The sequence below is a fragment of the Papaver somniferum genome, chromosome 2 (genome assembly GCF_003573695.1).
Source record: "Papaver somniferum cultivar HN1 chromosome 2, ASM357369v1, whole genome shotgun sequence".
Taxonomy (NCBI): Eukaryota; Viridiplantae; Streptophyta; class Magnoliopsida; order Ranunculales; family Papaveraceae; genus Papaver; species Papaver somniferum.
This window is the reverse complement of record NC_039359.1, coordinates 133,580,050-133,597,536: the sequence shown is the minus strand read 5'-3', so window position 1 is coordinate 133,597,536 and position 17,487 is coordinate 133,580,050. Positions and strand designations below refer to the sequence as shown.

Sequence of the window (17,487 nt, the reverse complement as noted above, 5' to 3'; positions counted from 1 at the left end):
GGAGCTAACAGGTGAAATAAATATATATCCCCCTGGCCCCTAGCACACACATACATAATATACATCGAGTGGTACTCACTACTCATGAGTCATTTCATCCCCCCTACTGGTGTAGGACTACCCTACCCTAAGATATTACGACTCTCTCTTAAATTGTGTTGTAAAAAGGACACTGAAGGGTCTGTATAGCGTTAGCTTTGATGGTCCTTTCTTCTCCTCCTTCCTTTTCCTCTCCCAATAAAAACCCTCCTAATATCACATTCTCTTCTCTATTGTCATCCACTCTATTTTGTTCTTGTTCGTTCTCTCCTCTCTGGTTTCAGAGACCCTTACACAGTTGTCTTCTATACCTATACCAAGCAAGTGGCTGTCTCTTATTCGTACACTTCAAATTTCCTGTCCTCTCCTTTTCTCTCAAGAAAGTGACCACCAACGTCTCTCTTTGTTTAAGAGTCCTAAGACTGATGCTACTTTTAGTACAAACAGAGAAAACAGAGTCTTGATAGATAAATCTCTCTCTATTTCTCTGATAGTTTCTCTGATAGTTTCATAAGTTTGAAGACTTGCACAAATTCAAGATCTGGGTCATTCTTAAAAATGGCGAAATCGCCAAGTTCAGAGACAAAATGTTGTTCTAATAAGTCTTCTTCTTGTGATGGGTCTCTGCAGAATCTGGTTTCTGATGATAGAAAGACAGCAGCAGCGACAAAGAGAAGTAGAGGAGACTGTAATAATAACAACAATAATAAGCATCCTACGTATAGAGGTGTAAGAATGAGAAGCTGGGGGAAATGGGTATCTGAAATTCGTGAACCCAGAAAGAAATCAAGAATATGGCTTGGTACATTCCCAACACCAGAAATGGCAGCAAGAGCTCATGATGTTGCAGCTTTAAGCATTAAAGGTAACTCGGCGATTCTTAATTTTCCTGAAATCACTGATTCACTTCCTCGTCCTGTTTCTCTTTCTCCTCGTGATATTCAAGCTGCTGCAACTAAAGCTGCTTCCATGGAGGAATTCAATTATTTAACCACCACTACCACCACCACCACCACAACAACATCCTCTTCTTCTTCATCATCATCATCATCATCAGAACAAGATGAAGAATTAAGTGAGATAGTTAAGTTACCAAGTCTTGGAGATGATTCACAAAATGAATCAACAATTAATGATTTCATATTGGTTGATTCAATTAATGATTATGGATGGGTATTTCCGCCACCATTATTACAGTGTTGTTCTGATGGTGATCATGATTCTGGTTGTGGCTACTCATTTCTTGATCAGTTATTATCAGGTCCTGATCAAGAAACTTCTGTTCCCAGTAGTTTTGAAGCTTTGTTGTTAGATTGTTAGAAATTAATTTTAGAATTTTATGTGTGATTTCTTTTTTCTTTTTCTTTGATCTTTTACTGTACATATGTTTGCAAGATTGCAGTCAACTTTCATATGTTTGCAGCAGTAAACACTCTCCTTTCAATGCTCTCTCTCTATCCTTGTCACTGTCACTCACTCACTAAATAATTTCCCTTTTGTTCTAATGATGATCAAACACATTAAAGCTTTTTTTAACCTAACCTGTGTTTTCTTGTTTAGAAAAATCATAATGTGAGTTCATTTGTCTTTCTTGTTAACTTCATCCACACATTTCATTTTCAAGTTGATGCAAGATCAAATCAGCTGTTCTAGCCGGCTGTTTTTTAAGAAGTATGCCAAAATCTTTCTAATAATGGACATTCGAGAACTCTGGTACCATGTTAAATATCTGTAAACCTAACCATTTTTAAAACCGATTTGCAACAAAAGGATTGTCCACCATTATCATAAGGGAACTCTGATACCATGTAATAAGATATTCCTGCATTACACACGAATATCTTAAGAAATATGGTATGACCCTTTTCTATTAACGGACATCAAAGCATTCTGATACCATGTTAAACATCTGTAAACCTAACCATTTTTAAAACCAGTTTGCAACAGAAGGATTATCCAGTTTATCAGAACATAAACTCTACTTTTTTTAAGGCAAACCACAGAGAGATAATACGATATTTTGCCTTCCTGCATCACACACGAATAATCTCTACATTTTTACCGTGTTTTGTCATGATATCTGCACAAGTATTGTCTTTCCTATAGTTATGAGAAAATCTGATTTGCATAAAAACGCAAAATACCTAGAGAATAATTGATTATTTTGTCAACAACATTTCTTTAAAATTAGTGAAATTATAGGATTCCAAAATTAGAAACCTCTAATTGAGCCAATGATGAATAGCATAACATACCACTAAGAGGCAAAAAAAGCTCTAAAAAGAACATTAGGCTACAATGTGAACTCAAGTACTAAAATCACATGAAAACAAAATCCATTTTAGTATTAATTAAACCAAAATTAACTTTCTGTCTCCTCTTTCTCTTTATACAATTAACATTAATTGATGATTACACAAGTGGGCTTCACTATCCAAGACAAATTCATAATTCAACTAATCCGTTGTTTCATAGTGGTGTGCCATTTTTCCTCCTAACAGCACTGTGAATAATGTCACCAAATACTCCATCTCTAAATGCGGTCATCTTTAAAGATTTCTAGACCCACAATTAAAATCTCTAGTCCTTTCTTCATACTATTACTATTATTATACTCCACCTGTATGGTTTATGATAATGAAGGTTGATGAGTCATAAGAATACCCCAGTAGTTATTATAGAGTATGGAGTAATAAATATGCGAACCCTAAATGCATTATTATGGTACCACCAAAAGGTCCAAAACCCAAAAATGGAAGTTTCAACAAGTGTGTGCATATTATTCTAGTCAAAAACCCTGGTTTACACACAATGCAAGAACATGGATAGAAGTTATAACTCTGAACATGGTGTTTCCCTTACTGATATTTGTTTCTCAATGGTCAATTCTACGGGGTTTTGGATAAAGAATTGGAAGAAGACTTTAACCCTTGAATGGTATACGTAGCAGTATTTTTCTTTATAGAGAAACATGGACCGCAAATGTCAGTGCTCATAGATTTCCCTTTTATCATAACAGATTACTGCATGCATACTACTAACATTAAAATCCATCTTTTTGTCTTTTGCAGATAGAATTAACTGTTTATTTGGAATAACAGAAAGTAAGAAAGTGAAACCCTGATTCATAAGACCGAAATGGGTGCTCATGTTTTTGGCTTTTTTGAGGTGAAATTTTGTAGTATGAAGACTTTGAGGTAATGAACAGTACTTGAATGGTGTGTAGCAGTTTTTTTCCGTAATAGAGAAGCATGGACCGCATTGTCAGTGTTATTAGATTTTCCCTTTTATCATAAGATTACCACAGGTAAACAAACACTAAAATCCATCTTTTTGTCTTTTGAAACAGATATTATTACTATTTGGGTTTTGGAAACAACATGAAAATGGAATTGATGAATAGTTTTGGTTTTGTTTCGCTTCATGAGCTGGAAAACTCAAGAAATTAGTCTTAGCTCATCGAGATTATATTTAATTAAACTCGAATAAGAAAAGTTTAAGAGACTTAACTTGCTCGTCTATATTTTTTTAGAAAACACTATGTGAAGAGTCTTTTTTTTTTTAATTCTTTTCGAGAAAGAGGTGAACCCTCCACAATTATGTCGATACTAATCGTCCAAAACAAAAAAGAATCGGGTATGGTTACAGGACATAATTGAAATTTTCCAGAAATTTCAAACAAGCAGCAAATACATTTACGGATAAACCATATAACAACACAATCACAAAAAGAAATCACAAAATTGGTTTAAAAGACCAAGATCAACAATTCCTGGGTGAAAAAGACATGTAAAATTTGATACTGTTTAAATGGACGAGAATGTAAAAATAGTCAAGATGTAAACAGTTTCATCCTATGCATTTGCAAATACTTTTTTTTATTTTTTAATTTGCATCCAGTTTCATCCTCGCTCTTTTTAAAGTTTAAGCCATGATGAATCCAGTTTCATTCTTACTATTTTTCTGGTGTCCATTTCACCCATACAAATTTTTCGTCGTCCATTAGAACCATGTTTTAAAAATATTTGGACAAATGACCCATTTTCCGAAAAGAAATCTGATGCATAATCCTAACCACTATGTGATGAGTTAAGAGAGTGTTTTCATATCATTTCAGAGTTTACTTCTTTAACACTGTAGAATTAAATTGAGTTTTTCCAGAATCTGCTAAAACAACAATCTGGAATTGGTTGTAAAAGTTAAAACCAGATTATACAAAATTTGGATTCTTTTACCCTTTGTAGTTTGGTGTATTTTATTGGCAAGAACGAAATAATAAATGCTGTGCGAATAAATATACGAGTAAAAAGCAACTTATCATTATAGTTAAGTGTATTATGTTCAATTGGTTGATTCATACTGTTATACCGATATTTTGGATAGTTTATCTCTTTCAACTTTAATCCGCAATTGGGATGTTTTTGTAAACTGCCCCTTTGACAGTCTTCTGCGATTGGCTTTTAGATCCACATATCCTCTAAACGTTTTTACCGTTTAGGTCACTCCATATAAGTGATTAAGAAAGACAAAGGGTCTGGAAAATGACTAGCTTTGAGTTTGATATAAACCAAAAACATGTATCAAATGCGATTTTCAGTGAACAAGAAGAAACGTTTTATTGTGGTTATGTATTTTCCGAATTTCGGATGGTGGTCCTTTATCTTTTTGAATCTTTTAATGTTGAGTGGGTTCAAGATTCTGGATACTGATTAATGACATTTTGGCATATCGTTTTCCATTTTTAAATATCTACTTTGGATACTCAAAGCACACCCAGAAATTTTAAGTCTTTAGCCACAATTCTTTTGCGAACGAATGTTTGGACACATATGATTGTATCCAATAATAAATAAAAATTATTGGAATGGCATATTAACAAAATAAAACTTTAGATGGATTTGCTCCTATTCATATGAGATTTTCGGTGTCTTTATGGTTTGCACCGCAGGATGTACCGAAATGAACCAAAAACCTTTGTCAAAAATCAAAATTCATCCCCCACATAATCAGACAAATGCCTAAGAAATCACTAAATCACTGTGTCTAGTTTATTTTTAACGCGGTTTCTTAATTATTGGCTCTAAAGATTTGTATGTACAGTGTTCTTAATTATGCAATAATTCTTTATCAATGGAGATAAAATTACCAATCATTGTTATTTACTAAATTTTTCTTTTCATTGTCGAAGATCGTTACATTCTTGTCTTTGGAAAATGGAGTCCATAATTCATAAAGTACGGAAATAATGGACTTGTAAAATTAGGTCTGAGTGAAAAAGACACAAGATTCTGGTTAATCGGAGGTGGTGGAGGAGAGGACTCGTCCGTTTCAACGAGGATATTAAGACTGGAGAAGAAAAGAGGGTATCTTAGAGCAACCACAGTCACGACCAAATTTGGGTACTAAACCCAAATTTGGTCCCAGAAAGTATCGCAGTGGTGAGGAGTAAACCCAAATTTGGTCGCCAAATTTAGGGTTTGAGACCAAATGTGGTCGTCGGCCCAGACTAAAAAAGATATAGTGGGACGGAAGTATTAGGAGCGTATGATATCAGGCGTAAGTTTAATCACCGTATACAATCAGGCGAGCATATAATCACCGTATGAGTCAGGCGCATGTATTAACTCCGCCCCCTTCAAACGCGTCAGACGATGTTAATACTTACGCCTGAAATGGGACGGATGTATAAAGGGCGTATGAATGAGGCGCAGTTATAAAAAACGTCTGGGTTGGGTGCATGTATTGTGAGCGTCTGTGTCTAGGCGTATCTTTAATGTACGTCTCTTGTCCATCTACCCTCCGCGTTTCTTCATTAGCTTCTATCAAACACAAATGAAGTTGCATTTCTCACTGAAGCTGGTTGTTCTTATCGAAAGGAAAAAAATCTGAGAAGGGTTCACAATGGTTGGAATAAAAGCCAGCAGTGGTGATGGTTTTGAAAGCTAGATGGATTTTTGGAGTTCAGGCATGAGTAATGATTTAATAAACTTGGGATAATGATGACCTAACAGCATCAACAGTGGATACAGGAGATGCTGATGTTGCTTCCATTGTTCCAATCGGTTGATGGCTGCATACAAAGGAAGAATGGATCCTCAAATTTGCTCGAGTATGGTACTGGCCGTTGATTCGTACAACTGAATGAGAGATAAAGTTCACGGCAACAGAACGAGATGCAGAGTGTTAACTGGTTGCTCGAGCTGTGCTATTGCCGGAAGATGGAGAAATGGAACAGTGGCTCAGGGGTTGTTGGCCGATGGTGCTGTGACTGATATGGCATTGCTCGTGTTATGCTCGAGTTTGAGAACTTTTGGAAAGAATGATGGGTTGGCTGATATTAAGCTACTGCAATCGTCGGTGTTGGAAAAAGAAGAGACGAAGAAAGATGTTAGACGAATTGGTTTCACGACACAGACGCAGTTTCTATCTGCGTTTGAATGAGACGCCATTTGTAACTCCGTCCCAGCAAACGCAATTACCATCTACGTCCCGTGCACGGCGTGAATAATACCTACGTCCCATTCAAGCGCGCATTATACCTCCGTTTCATTCAGACGCATATTATGAACACGCTCCATCAAGAAACGTGGATATAAGTTGCGTCCCGCATCAAGCGTGGATATAAGTTCCGCTTCACCAAAATTTGGTATTCTCCCACTGGGCTTGAACACACGGAAAACCAAATTTTTTTGGTTTTTAATCTGGCTTTTGGTATTTGGTCCATCTCATGACTGTGGTTGCTCTTAGTCATCTGTACTAAAATTAATTGGGTGAAATAGCCATGAGGGGTAATAGAACCATTATATTTGGACTCTGGTTATTTGAACAGTGGTCATATTTTGCTTGTCTTATAGGCTATGGAATACAAATCCAAGGGTTAATTAATAAAAAAAAACTGTCTTTTCATTCAATACGAGTTGCATTAGTTAAACTCTCATTGAAGATCTTAAGAGACCACATGACTAGGTGGTGTAAATGTAATACAAAAAAAAAACAGACAAAAGAAAAGTGTGGGTGCATGTGAATGAAAGTTACCCTCACACAAATTCACGAGCTCTCTAGAGTGCAAGGGTCGCATATAAAACGGTACAGTACAACTTGTGAATTGAAACATGTGAAAAATCGGTGGGATCTGGGATGTAAGCCTGATCAGATGAATTGTGTGGGAGATATATTCGTAGAAACAAATCACAATTGGAGCATGAGCATCTAAAATTCTTTAGGGTTTATCGTTTGCTCGCACAGTTTATACATCAATCTTATTTGTCCATTTATAAACAAATACAGCATCATCATGGCTGATGATGAAAATCATTTTCAAGCTAGCTTTCGGCGATTTTGATACGTTGGCCGCGCTCCTCCACCGATATGTATCGACGTTGAAATCCCATGAAAAAAAAACACAAAATTAGTTAAAAAGACCAAAATCAACAATTCTTGAGTGAAAAAGACATTTAGATATAGATACTGTTTAAATAGCCAAAATTTTAAAAATGGTCAGGATGTAACCAGTTTTATCGTTCCCATTTTCAAATATTTTTTCTTATTTTTAATTACACGGGATGTATCCAGTTTCATCCTTACTATGTTTTAAATTTAAGCTAGGATGAATCAAGTTTCATCCTTATTATTTTTTTTTGTCCATTTCACCCGAACTATTTTTAACTCGTCCATTTGAACCGTGATTTAAAAATATTTGGAAAAATAACTATTTTTCGGAAAAAAAAAATCAAAATATACAGACAACCGAAAAGACAAGCAATCAAACATAGTACCACATGACTTTTGTCGCTTCCTTGCAAAGTCAGTACAGCCCTGCGGTGCGCATTTGTAAAAAAATATTCCCACCGTCGAGGGGCTTTGACCCACAGGGCTGAAAAAGGTTTTAGCAGTACCACAAATTCTTTGCTGGTCATTAAAAATCCAATTCATGTCAGCGGCTCCAGCTCCCAAAATCTATCAAGTACAATAATGAAGGCACGGCTACGATTTCCCACCCATTTTTAAATTTAATTAATTGAGCACTACTAATATGAGCACTTAATATTGCTTAATGGAGTACTATGAAATTTGATGATTATTCTAAGTATGTTTATGTTGATCAAAAGTTGACCTTGACACATGCACCACCATTTATACAAGTTGACCTCTGTTTACGAGGTTGATCTTTATAAGTTAACCGCTGGCATCGGTGGGTGGGCGAGTTGCACATGATAGGCAGCTCCATTTGTTAATCATGGTCAAACCCAACACTAGCAACATTGTATTAGAAGGCACCATTTTGGTCATTATTGATCATGGTAGTGCTATACTTTTTTTGGTAAAGAGTGTAAAGACAGTATACTGCGGGTCCTATACTTTTGGAATTAGATGAGCACTACTATACTGGGTTTATATGCCGAAAGAGCTGAATCCAAGACCTGAACGGAGAAGTTGCTGCATAGCCGAAGCTCAGGCAACGGAGGAAGAGGTCAACTGAGGAATTCGAGAGGAGCTGGAGAAGTGAACCAGCCCAATAACATTTCTGTTCTGTTTCGGTGCAAGTACGTGTATAGGTAGCGAATGGAAGTATTCGACTCTTGAGTAATGAATGATATTTCAAATGCACCCACTTCACCCACTACATTCATCCGGTCATTCAATATACTCCGTGGCCCGTAATGATACAAGTAAACGAGTAAGGACATGAAATAGAAAAACAAAAATCCAAACTCACCAGGATAAACGAGTAATGAAATAGAAAAAGAAAAGAAAAATATTCATAGCAAATTTCAATGTTATAAATAACGTCAAAGAGAGAGCCTCACACTTTTATTCTCATATCATCTTGCACTTTGGCGATCATTTTCTTTTCATAATAAACAAACAGTGATGTAGTTGAAGCTAATATTTTGAGGACATATTTATCTTGTAAAGTTTTATATATCAAAAAAAGACGAGTATGTTTGGAAATATCAAACCTCAACATTTACAGATTTTAATTTCAACGATAATTTCCAAAATAGTAGATGGTGCTGTTATACATTTCAGAATGTGTTCATTTTTGGTAGAAATGTTGATATTTGTAAAGCGAACGTATCTCCAAATTATTAATTTAACATTTGGTTTTTATCGATGGTGTCCAAAGTGTGGAATGATGTTAAAATTAAAAGTGCGAAGGAATTCCCCTCATTAGTTCCGTACTTATACCAACAATAATATGGATATTTGATGTGAATATTTATCTATATTGGATTGGATATATTCTTTTTCCAGTAAGGATGGTCATATTAAAGCAAAATGAAAATATTTACATCTTGAAACAAAATTACATACGAATTATTGTGTCTCCGTGAAAAAATATTATTTTATTACCGATACCTACTCGATATCCAAAATCAGAGAAAAGTCATTTGTTCTATGAGAATAATGAGCTCAATCGCCTCCATAGCTCCACCTCCAAAAGCTCATGTGTTGCTTTCCTTTAAAGGATGCCACATAGCGACATGAATTACCTCCATCAATTCTCCCCGCATGTTCCTGCTAGTTTATTAAGTTTCCACAGTTCATGAATCATGGACTACCAATTTACTTTAAAATCATTAATAAAAGGAGACTATATTCCAAAATAAAAGTGACAACATACAAAAATATGGTCACCAGTTTCTTCCACCTCCTTACAGACTTTTTTTATTTTTATCATTTTGCATATTCACACCTCTGTATCTCAATATACTCAAAGTAGGCAATGACTGTTGAATGTATTTATCATTCGCCTATAGCATAAAAATCACCTTTGGGGGAATATTTTTTCTGCCATTAGTACTGTTAGAGCGTTGTTATATCAAGCTTGTTGTCAAATTAGTTGATCAAAAATATGTCTTGATTTCTAGTCTGTAATTAGTCAAGTTTCGGATTAGGATAAAAGTGTGTAGTTGAGAATCGGACATCACCGTGTTCTAACGTTTGCAGGCGAAGATCAACCGAAGCTTTTGGAGAACTTCTTCAACAAAAGATAATTGAAGACTCAACCACATATATTTCTCAAGTCATATTCATCCTTCTATCTATGAGATGATTTCACATGACTAATTAAACTATCGCAAGCATATCAAGAATTTCGAGTCAAGTTTATCTTGGTAATTCATTCTCGGAATATATGACTAAGCTTAATGACCATTTGTTCATACTTGATGAATTTCGGTTAAGAATAATTTATTGTTCATAATTTAAATCGTGATTCAAGATTATCATTTGAAAATAGACTGGAACAGTGGTATGTGTTATTCATGTTATTTGAGAATGTTTCAAATTGATTTAGAGAGAAGTATAGAACTACTGTAAATATGGATACATCATAGTATGCATACCAGTTTCAAATACTAGGAAAATTGTTATAGGTACGCAGCCGCAGTAATGTCCAGTACACGTACTGATGTAGCTATAGTTCGGAAACAATGTTTTGGTACGCATACCCGATATCCATACCATAAAAAGTTTGTTGCTCGTGAACCAGGAATGGTATGCATACATAATATGCATACCGTAAATGAACTGTTGGTTTTGAAACCGGAGTGGTATCCATACCTGGTACACAAACTAGAAAAGTTATCTGAGTTCATGAACACGTTTTTTTCTTAAGGGTACACATACCTGGTACATGTACCATGACAAAAATAATCACGGATAAGGTAGGGTACACGTACTTGCCCTGTCGAATATTTTCAGATGCACAAAAATTATTTCTATGAGATAATTTTCATTTGAATAAATCTATAAAAATACTATATAGACATGATTGATCACATTATAACCTATGGTTGCAACTCAAGCTTAAATTCTTAAGTGTTATATGAAAATGATTAAACTTATGGTTCAATCGGCTAGTTTCAACTAACTGTCATGAACAATATCTTTGTACACGGTTCAATTACGATTCATCCTAACCAGAATGTATATTTTGGTATGTTAATCTCATTTCAAAGATTCATCCAACGGTGGATATTGTTTGCTTGGTTCCAAAGCTATATTAGCTTAAACCTAAAGAAACTTATACTTTGAAAGTCTATATAAGGGAGAACCTAAAGCAACAAGGATTTTTGAATCCTGCCACTATCTTTGTGTGTCCTAGTTGTAAACTAGAGTCGTCCTCTCCATCAAACCCTTCTAGGGTTTAACGACTAAAAATACTTCACCTAGGGATTCGTGAAGCCAGGTCCAACTATCTTTATCTTGATAGTTCGAGTATCCTGATCTTGAAAAAGGAAATCACATATAGGCTTATTTGTGATAGGAAGATTGGTTTAAAGTATTCGATTGAATTAAAGCAACTCTTAGGTTGTAAAGGACGTCATCTAAGGGAATCAATTACGCGGAAACCTGTTGCGATTCAAGAGGCGTAAGGAGCACAACTGTAACTGAATTGTTGTGATGGTTTAATCTGGTCTCGACCACATTCCATTCCGAAGTTATTTGTAGTAGTCTAGAGTCTTTAGCAGCTTAATACAATTTGTTGTTCAATTTGGAATAGGTCATAAGGTTTTTCTGCATTTGCGGTTTCTTCGTTAACAAAATTTCTGGTGTCTGTATTATTTCTTTTCTGCATTGTATCGTTTATCTTTGTAATTGAAATATCACTAGTTGTACGTAAATCAATAAAAGTAGATACATCCATCCTTGTTTGTTGGATACGACTTGATTGATTCTTGGTTATTGATCTTTGGAATCATCCAAGTACTCTCACACGTAAATCAGGTTCACGGACTAGTCTCTGTAAACTTTCTGATTGTGAGAGAAAGAAATATAACTCTAAATATTATTCCTTGATTGAGATTCATTAATTTTAACTCTCGGAATTGTATTTAAGTTTTTCCATAGAGGTTACCTAAGAAAAGGTTGGTGGTGTATTTTGATACCCTCGCTTTTTCAAGTACATTTGAAAATTACTATTGGAAGCCTCATTCAGTTGCACCTTATAACATTTCTTCTCTCAAAAATCACATAGAATATCCACTTTATCATTCTCCTTATTCAGACTATGTATAAAACTCATTTCGTTATACAACAAATCTCATTCAAGTTGTTCATTTGAATTTAATCTTCTCCTTGTCTGACATTGTAGTCTGCCATTAGTCACCATCTCCGCAACTGAAATTTGTTGTTTACGTACACTTTGAACATGACAGGGAATCTGTTCTTTAAAGGACAATCACTCGTCCATTTTTCAAACTAAAACCTGGTAGACTTCCCATTATTCAAAGGAAAAAAATGATACGGTCATTAAGAAAAGAAGAAGAATTTAAAATATGTTTTTATGTCTTTCCTTGAGTTGTGTCATCGTCCTTGAAAAAAAAGACATCTTCATTATTATAAAACTTCTACTTCACCACCCTCTTACATAAGGACTTTTTTTTATTTGCATACCCCCAAATCTACTTAGCCTTTAAAGCCTTACTAATGCACCTTAGATTCTTAACCCCAAAAACACCCAAATGTTTAGGATTGCATAACAGTAAGGTATGATATCTCATAAAAAAGTATTTTTGTAGAAAACTTAATATCTACAAAAAAAAAGGTCCTGGTATTAAGATCCGATTTACAAAACAGTCATACTGTTAAAAACTATTAACAAAATAGTCACACTTCCATTAAGTAGAGAGTTAAGTGGTGACTCACAATTAAATATGTTAATGAAATCCCTATATATCCTTCCTGTTTATCTCCCCATACATAATTTTAAATTTTTCCTTCATTATAGTAGTTTTTATGGTGGTGTTATTTGAAGGAGGTGGTGCCGCCGCTTACATATCGTTACGTCACATTCAGGATCGTTACACGAAATTCAGGATCATTACACCACATTCACCCAAGGGTTCACCGCTTTCCCTTGGGGGTTTAGCAAAAACTCTAAAGCTTCCACCAACACCACTGCTTCATCACCATCATCTCAACCAATTAGTTAAATGAGGAGTGTATTTTAGGGAAGGTTATTTTTGGAAAAGTTAACACCGTTTTATTCAAAAGTGTTGAGTCGGATGAAAATATGACAATTTTGTTAACGAATTCCAAAAAGTATGACCATTATGTAATTGGCCTTTTAGTTAACTCTAAAGCTAACCCAAGGAAAAACCTGCAGAAATCTCATCTTTCTGCTTGTGTTTACTGATTGAAATTATAAGATAGAAATATGAGAAAATTGTGAAACAAATTTATAAGTGTAATAATTCTTTATTCTATCTAGCTTCCCTTTTTTTAACTCAAAAAAACATTCTTACTGTTCAAACCCCACTGGATCTGAGCAGCTTACAACTCATTTTTCTTGCTTTCATTCCTAGTTGCTTAGTTTAGGATGTATTTGATTCTCCTACTTACCATTTGGTAAGGTTTGTACATCTTCGTGGTGTTTTTGTCTACTCCTTAAGGAGATTTATTTACGCTTTAGTGGTGGTTCTTCGTTATTAATTTGTGTTTTAAGATCACAAGAGGTGCTCTCCAACGACGAAAAACATCATTATTGTGTCAAGTGATGGAATCTTTACTAGATTAATTCTTCATTAATTTATCCAGTGACAAAATCTTCATCGGTGATTTTTTTGACGACGAAATCCTCATCAGGTACATGAGATTTGAGTAAATCATTCTTACTTTGGGAACACATATTTCTAAATAAGATGTTCAAACAAAATGGTTGGAATTTAATTTAAGAAAATCCATTCTTCTTCCAATTTTATCATACTTATATTTGTTTGGTTTCGGTAATGTTTCTCTTTCTCTTGTCAAATTTTCGGTAATGTACTTTTATAGTATGTTCATAATTATTTGTATTCTCTTGTTTTTGATCTTAAACTCATTGTAAGCTCAAATTTCTATTAATAAAATGGTTCCTTAGTTATTAATTTTTTCTTACGAAAACTATTTAGTTCACGAGGTAATATGTTCAGGCATAACAGGATGTTATGCCTGAACATGATCCCCATCAAAGATTTTCAGAGAACCATATATGTTCTCAAAAGGACCCATATAAAGTTTTGCTTCAATGATTCTTCCTTTGTTCTTTTAGCGCTTTGTTCAATATCAGCTGCTCTGCATTTGTTTTATCACCTAATTAAGAGTTTCATCTTGCATATCCAAAAATATATTTGCTTGAATGATAGTAGAATCTCCAAACTCCATATCAGGATCGGATTCAGAAAGATTTACCGAAGGTTGTGGTGGTATTAATTTGGAGACTTTTGTGTTAGAGCACTGCTCGGTTGAACCCACTAGCGTTGGTATGTCAAGTTAGTTGTCAATTTTAGTTTCCAAAATGCATTCTTGATTTAGCATACTAAAGATAGTTTCGGAGTAGATTAGGTCTAAGAAGTTGAATCGAAGCTATCCTTAAAGGATGAAGATTGAAAACTACAAGAAGACATCAATAAGTACTTCATCAAAAAAGGTATGCGATTGATTTCATTTGGATTCTTGTTCAATTCTACCTTTCTAATCTATAAAGATAAATGCTCACTCTATGGAACAATTCCAATGACGGTAAATTTACATTTATGTGTATATACTTGAGGTTATTTGATTCATGACCTTGGAGACAATAACCTTTATTCTCTTAAAGAATCTCATGTTATAGTTAATGATCTTACGAATCCAACGAGCCAAGAATCACTCAATTCCGAGTTATAACGATGAAGTTATGAGTGATTTATTAAAGTAACAATTATAAGTGTTGCTGTAATTGTTACATTTCGTTAGTAGGAAACAATCCATGGACTGCTTGTAACGGTTCATGGATTTGGGCCCAATTACGTGACTAAAAGCTATTTTTGGTCAAGTTGGTGATGTTTCCTTGTCTAGGAAATATGGCTATTAATCCAAACATATTTGATTACCATATTAAAGTGTTTGTGATAACTTTAAATTCCTGCCTAAGTTAAAATGTGATTTATTCACATAAATACAATATTTGCTATTTAATTATTTTGGCAAGAGTTGTAACTTAGGAAAGACTCCCAAAATTAGGAGAGTCTTGAAAAAGGAAAATAGCTTTGCTTAGTTTTCAAGTTATGTTTCACTATAAATATAGAGTTCGTGAGTTTACACGGTTTTCACCCCCTTTGGAAAATTGGCGTAAGCTTTGCAGGTTGTTTCCATGTCTTCTTCGTGAACAAGAGTGAGATCAAAGTCTTTGTATTGGGGATCATAAAGCCAAGTTGGATTAAATCTTCGTGATTGATTATACAACTTGTAGTCTAGGTTTTTCACCTCTTGTCTATTCTAAGGTTTTCTCTTCTGATATAAAACCATTCAAGAGTTGTTGATCGTAAACCCTAGGTTTTGATAGATTTCAGTTTCCGATCGTATACCAACACTTGTTAGTCGAAATCGGAGACTAGAAAGAAAAACTTCTATTGAGGCATCTCGTAAAAATCCTTAAGAAGTTTTAAACAAGATATCTCTAGATTTATTCTAATTGTTCTTGTGGTAGAATAATTAGGTTTCTCTTCCTTTATTGAAGAGTATAATAATCCCTAATCTACACGTTTGTTTTGATATTACTTTTACCTTGTAATTGTTTTATCAAAATAAACACAAGATTTCCAAAACCTTGATTCACATCTAAAGGGAAATCAAACTGGTGTTTTGTGCAAACAAAATATCGAATCGTATCAATCGTGTTGTTGTATCTTATAAAGAGAGCCTTGGGTTCGACTAGAAGATTAACGAGAAGAATTCCTAAAGACAATCAGTTTTATGCTAGGAGTTTTATTTGTGCTGAAGAAGGTATTACATCTAGTCCGAATAGGTAGTAGGAATTTGGTGTAACAGCTTATAATCAGTGTGTGTTTATTCTGGACTAGGTCCCGGGGTTTTTCTGCATTTGCGGTTTCCTCGTTAACAAAATTTCTGGTGTCTGTGTTATTTCTTTTCAGCATTATATTGTTTATCTTTATAATTGAAATATCACAGGTTGTGCGTAAGTTCAATCATTGGGAATCCAACCCTTGGTTGTTGATTAAATTGATTGACACTTGGATATTGGTTTTTGATACCGTCCAAGTTATTTCTTATATTCAATTGGGCTCGCAAATTCCTATTTGTTTGGTTGCGGATTGAATTGAGAAATTGAGATATAACTCTTTGATCTACTTTTCTTAAGATTGAGTCTGACTGTCTAGTTGATTCTCTTGAAAGTATATTGGAGTTAGTCCATACAGATTACCAAAAGAATTATTGGGTGTGGTTGTTGTACCCCCGCTTTTTCATTTTGGTAAAGTGTATATAGTTCCAGATAACTTGCTTCTTTAATTGTTTTTTTTTAGCTATCCAATTTAGATAAAGAGCATATGTATGATCAGTTACACGACAAGATGTACAGAAGAACCTTGGTACCCTGAAGTATTTACATTCAATGAGAAACGGTTGTACTCATTGAATAGTATACCTGCTGGTAGAGCACATTGAACAGAGATACAAAACGCAAGAATTTACATTCTTTTTGAGTGGATGATTACCATAAGGCTCCTTCGCTTCAATAAGCTCATAACTTTTGAAGATCTTCAAATTCAGTATATTGCATAGGATGGGCCATATCAACTCTTCAGCAGATAAAGTTTGACAGTTTACTGGCCAACCAGTAGGGGTTACAACTCTGAGAACAATAATATATCCACAAGCGAACCATGGATGCTGCTCACCATTAACTATGTTAAAATCGTTTTCGGCTAAGAATCTTATCAGAATTTTGGTTCTTAAGCCACGAAAGGTTGTGACAGTTGGACTTTGAGCTAGTGACCATTGAGAACAAATGTGGTTTCTAATAGAAGAAGTAGGAACCAAAGTATCACTACAAACATATCCTACTGTTGATGGTGGTTTTTAGCTTAGGGTTAATATCGTAAAACTGTACAACTGACATGACGTCACTATGACCATTAGCACATTTATTGAATCATTTAGCATGCCTACGTAAGAATTACCGGGGTACCTTTTTTTTACATGGGTCATGTTCCACGGCAGACCCCTTAAAATTGACTGACATCACCCATGTCAAACCCTAATTCTCATGCTACCGCGCCAAGGCATGCCAACCATGCCATCCGCACCACTGTGCCAATGCCAAACCATGCCAGCCACATCTCCGCGCCAAGGCATGCCAACCATGCCAGCCGCACCACTGTGCCAATGGCAAATCATGCCAGCTATTACGGTACTGCAAGTGACGCACAATGATTACGCGTTACAAAGTTGCAGGCCAAGTCAGAGTCCCGCTGTAATGGTGCAATGCGAAGCCATAATATCGCAACACAAGCTATAATAGTGCAACGCAAGCCATAATAGCGCAAGTGCCAGGAATGGCATAAAACCACAGGGCCAATGAAGTGCAAGTGCAACACTACATTGTAAATACATTTGGCTAAGGAATGAAGCTTATTGGCCGACACAATGAATCTTCATTGAGGAAAGGCAATACATGGA

The 17,487-nt window shown here is 35.0% G+C and overlaps 1 protein-coding gene across 1 annotated transcript; it reads left to right on the top strand.

Moving 5' to 3' along the window:
- The first annotated feature begins 201 nt into the window (after positions 1 to 201).
- LOC113349166 (ethylene-responsive transcription factor ERF043-like) lies at positions 202 to 1,488 on the top strand. The gene has a single exon (XM_026593092.1). It carries the CDS (start codon positions 598 to 600, stop codon positions 1,357 to 1,359), a length of 762 nt encoding a protein of 253 aa, XP_026448877.1. The 5' UTR covers positions 202 to 597; the 3' UTR covers positions 1,360 to 1,488.
- Positions 1,489 to 17,487: the final 15,999 nt, after the last annotated feature.

Excerpts from the sequence above, each read along its gene's own strand:
- LOC113349166 (XM_026593092.1), top strand. The coding sequence starts at position 598 with ATGGCGAAATCGCCAAGTTCAGAGACAAAATGTTGTTCTAATAAGTCT.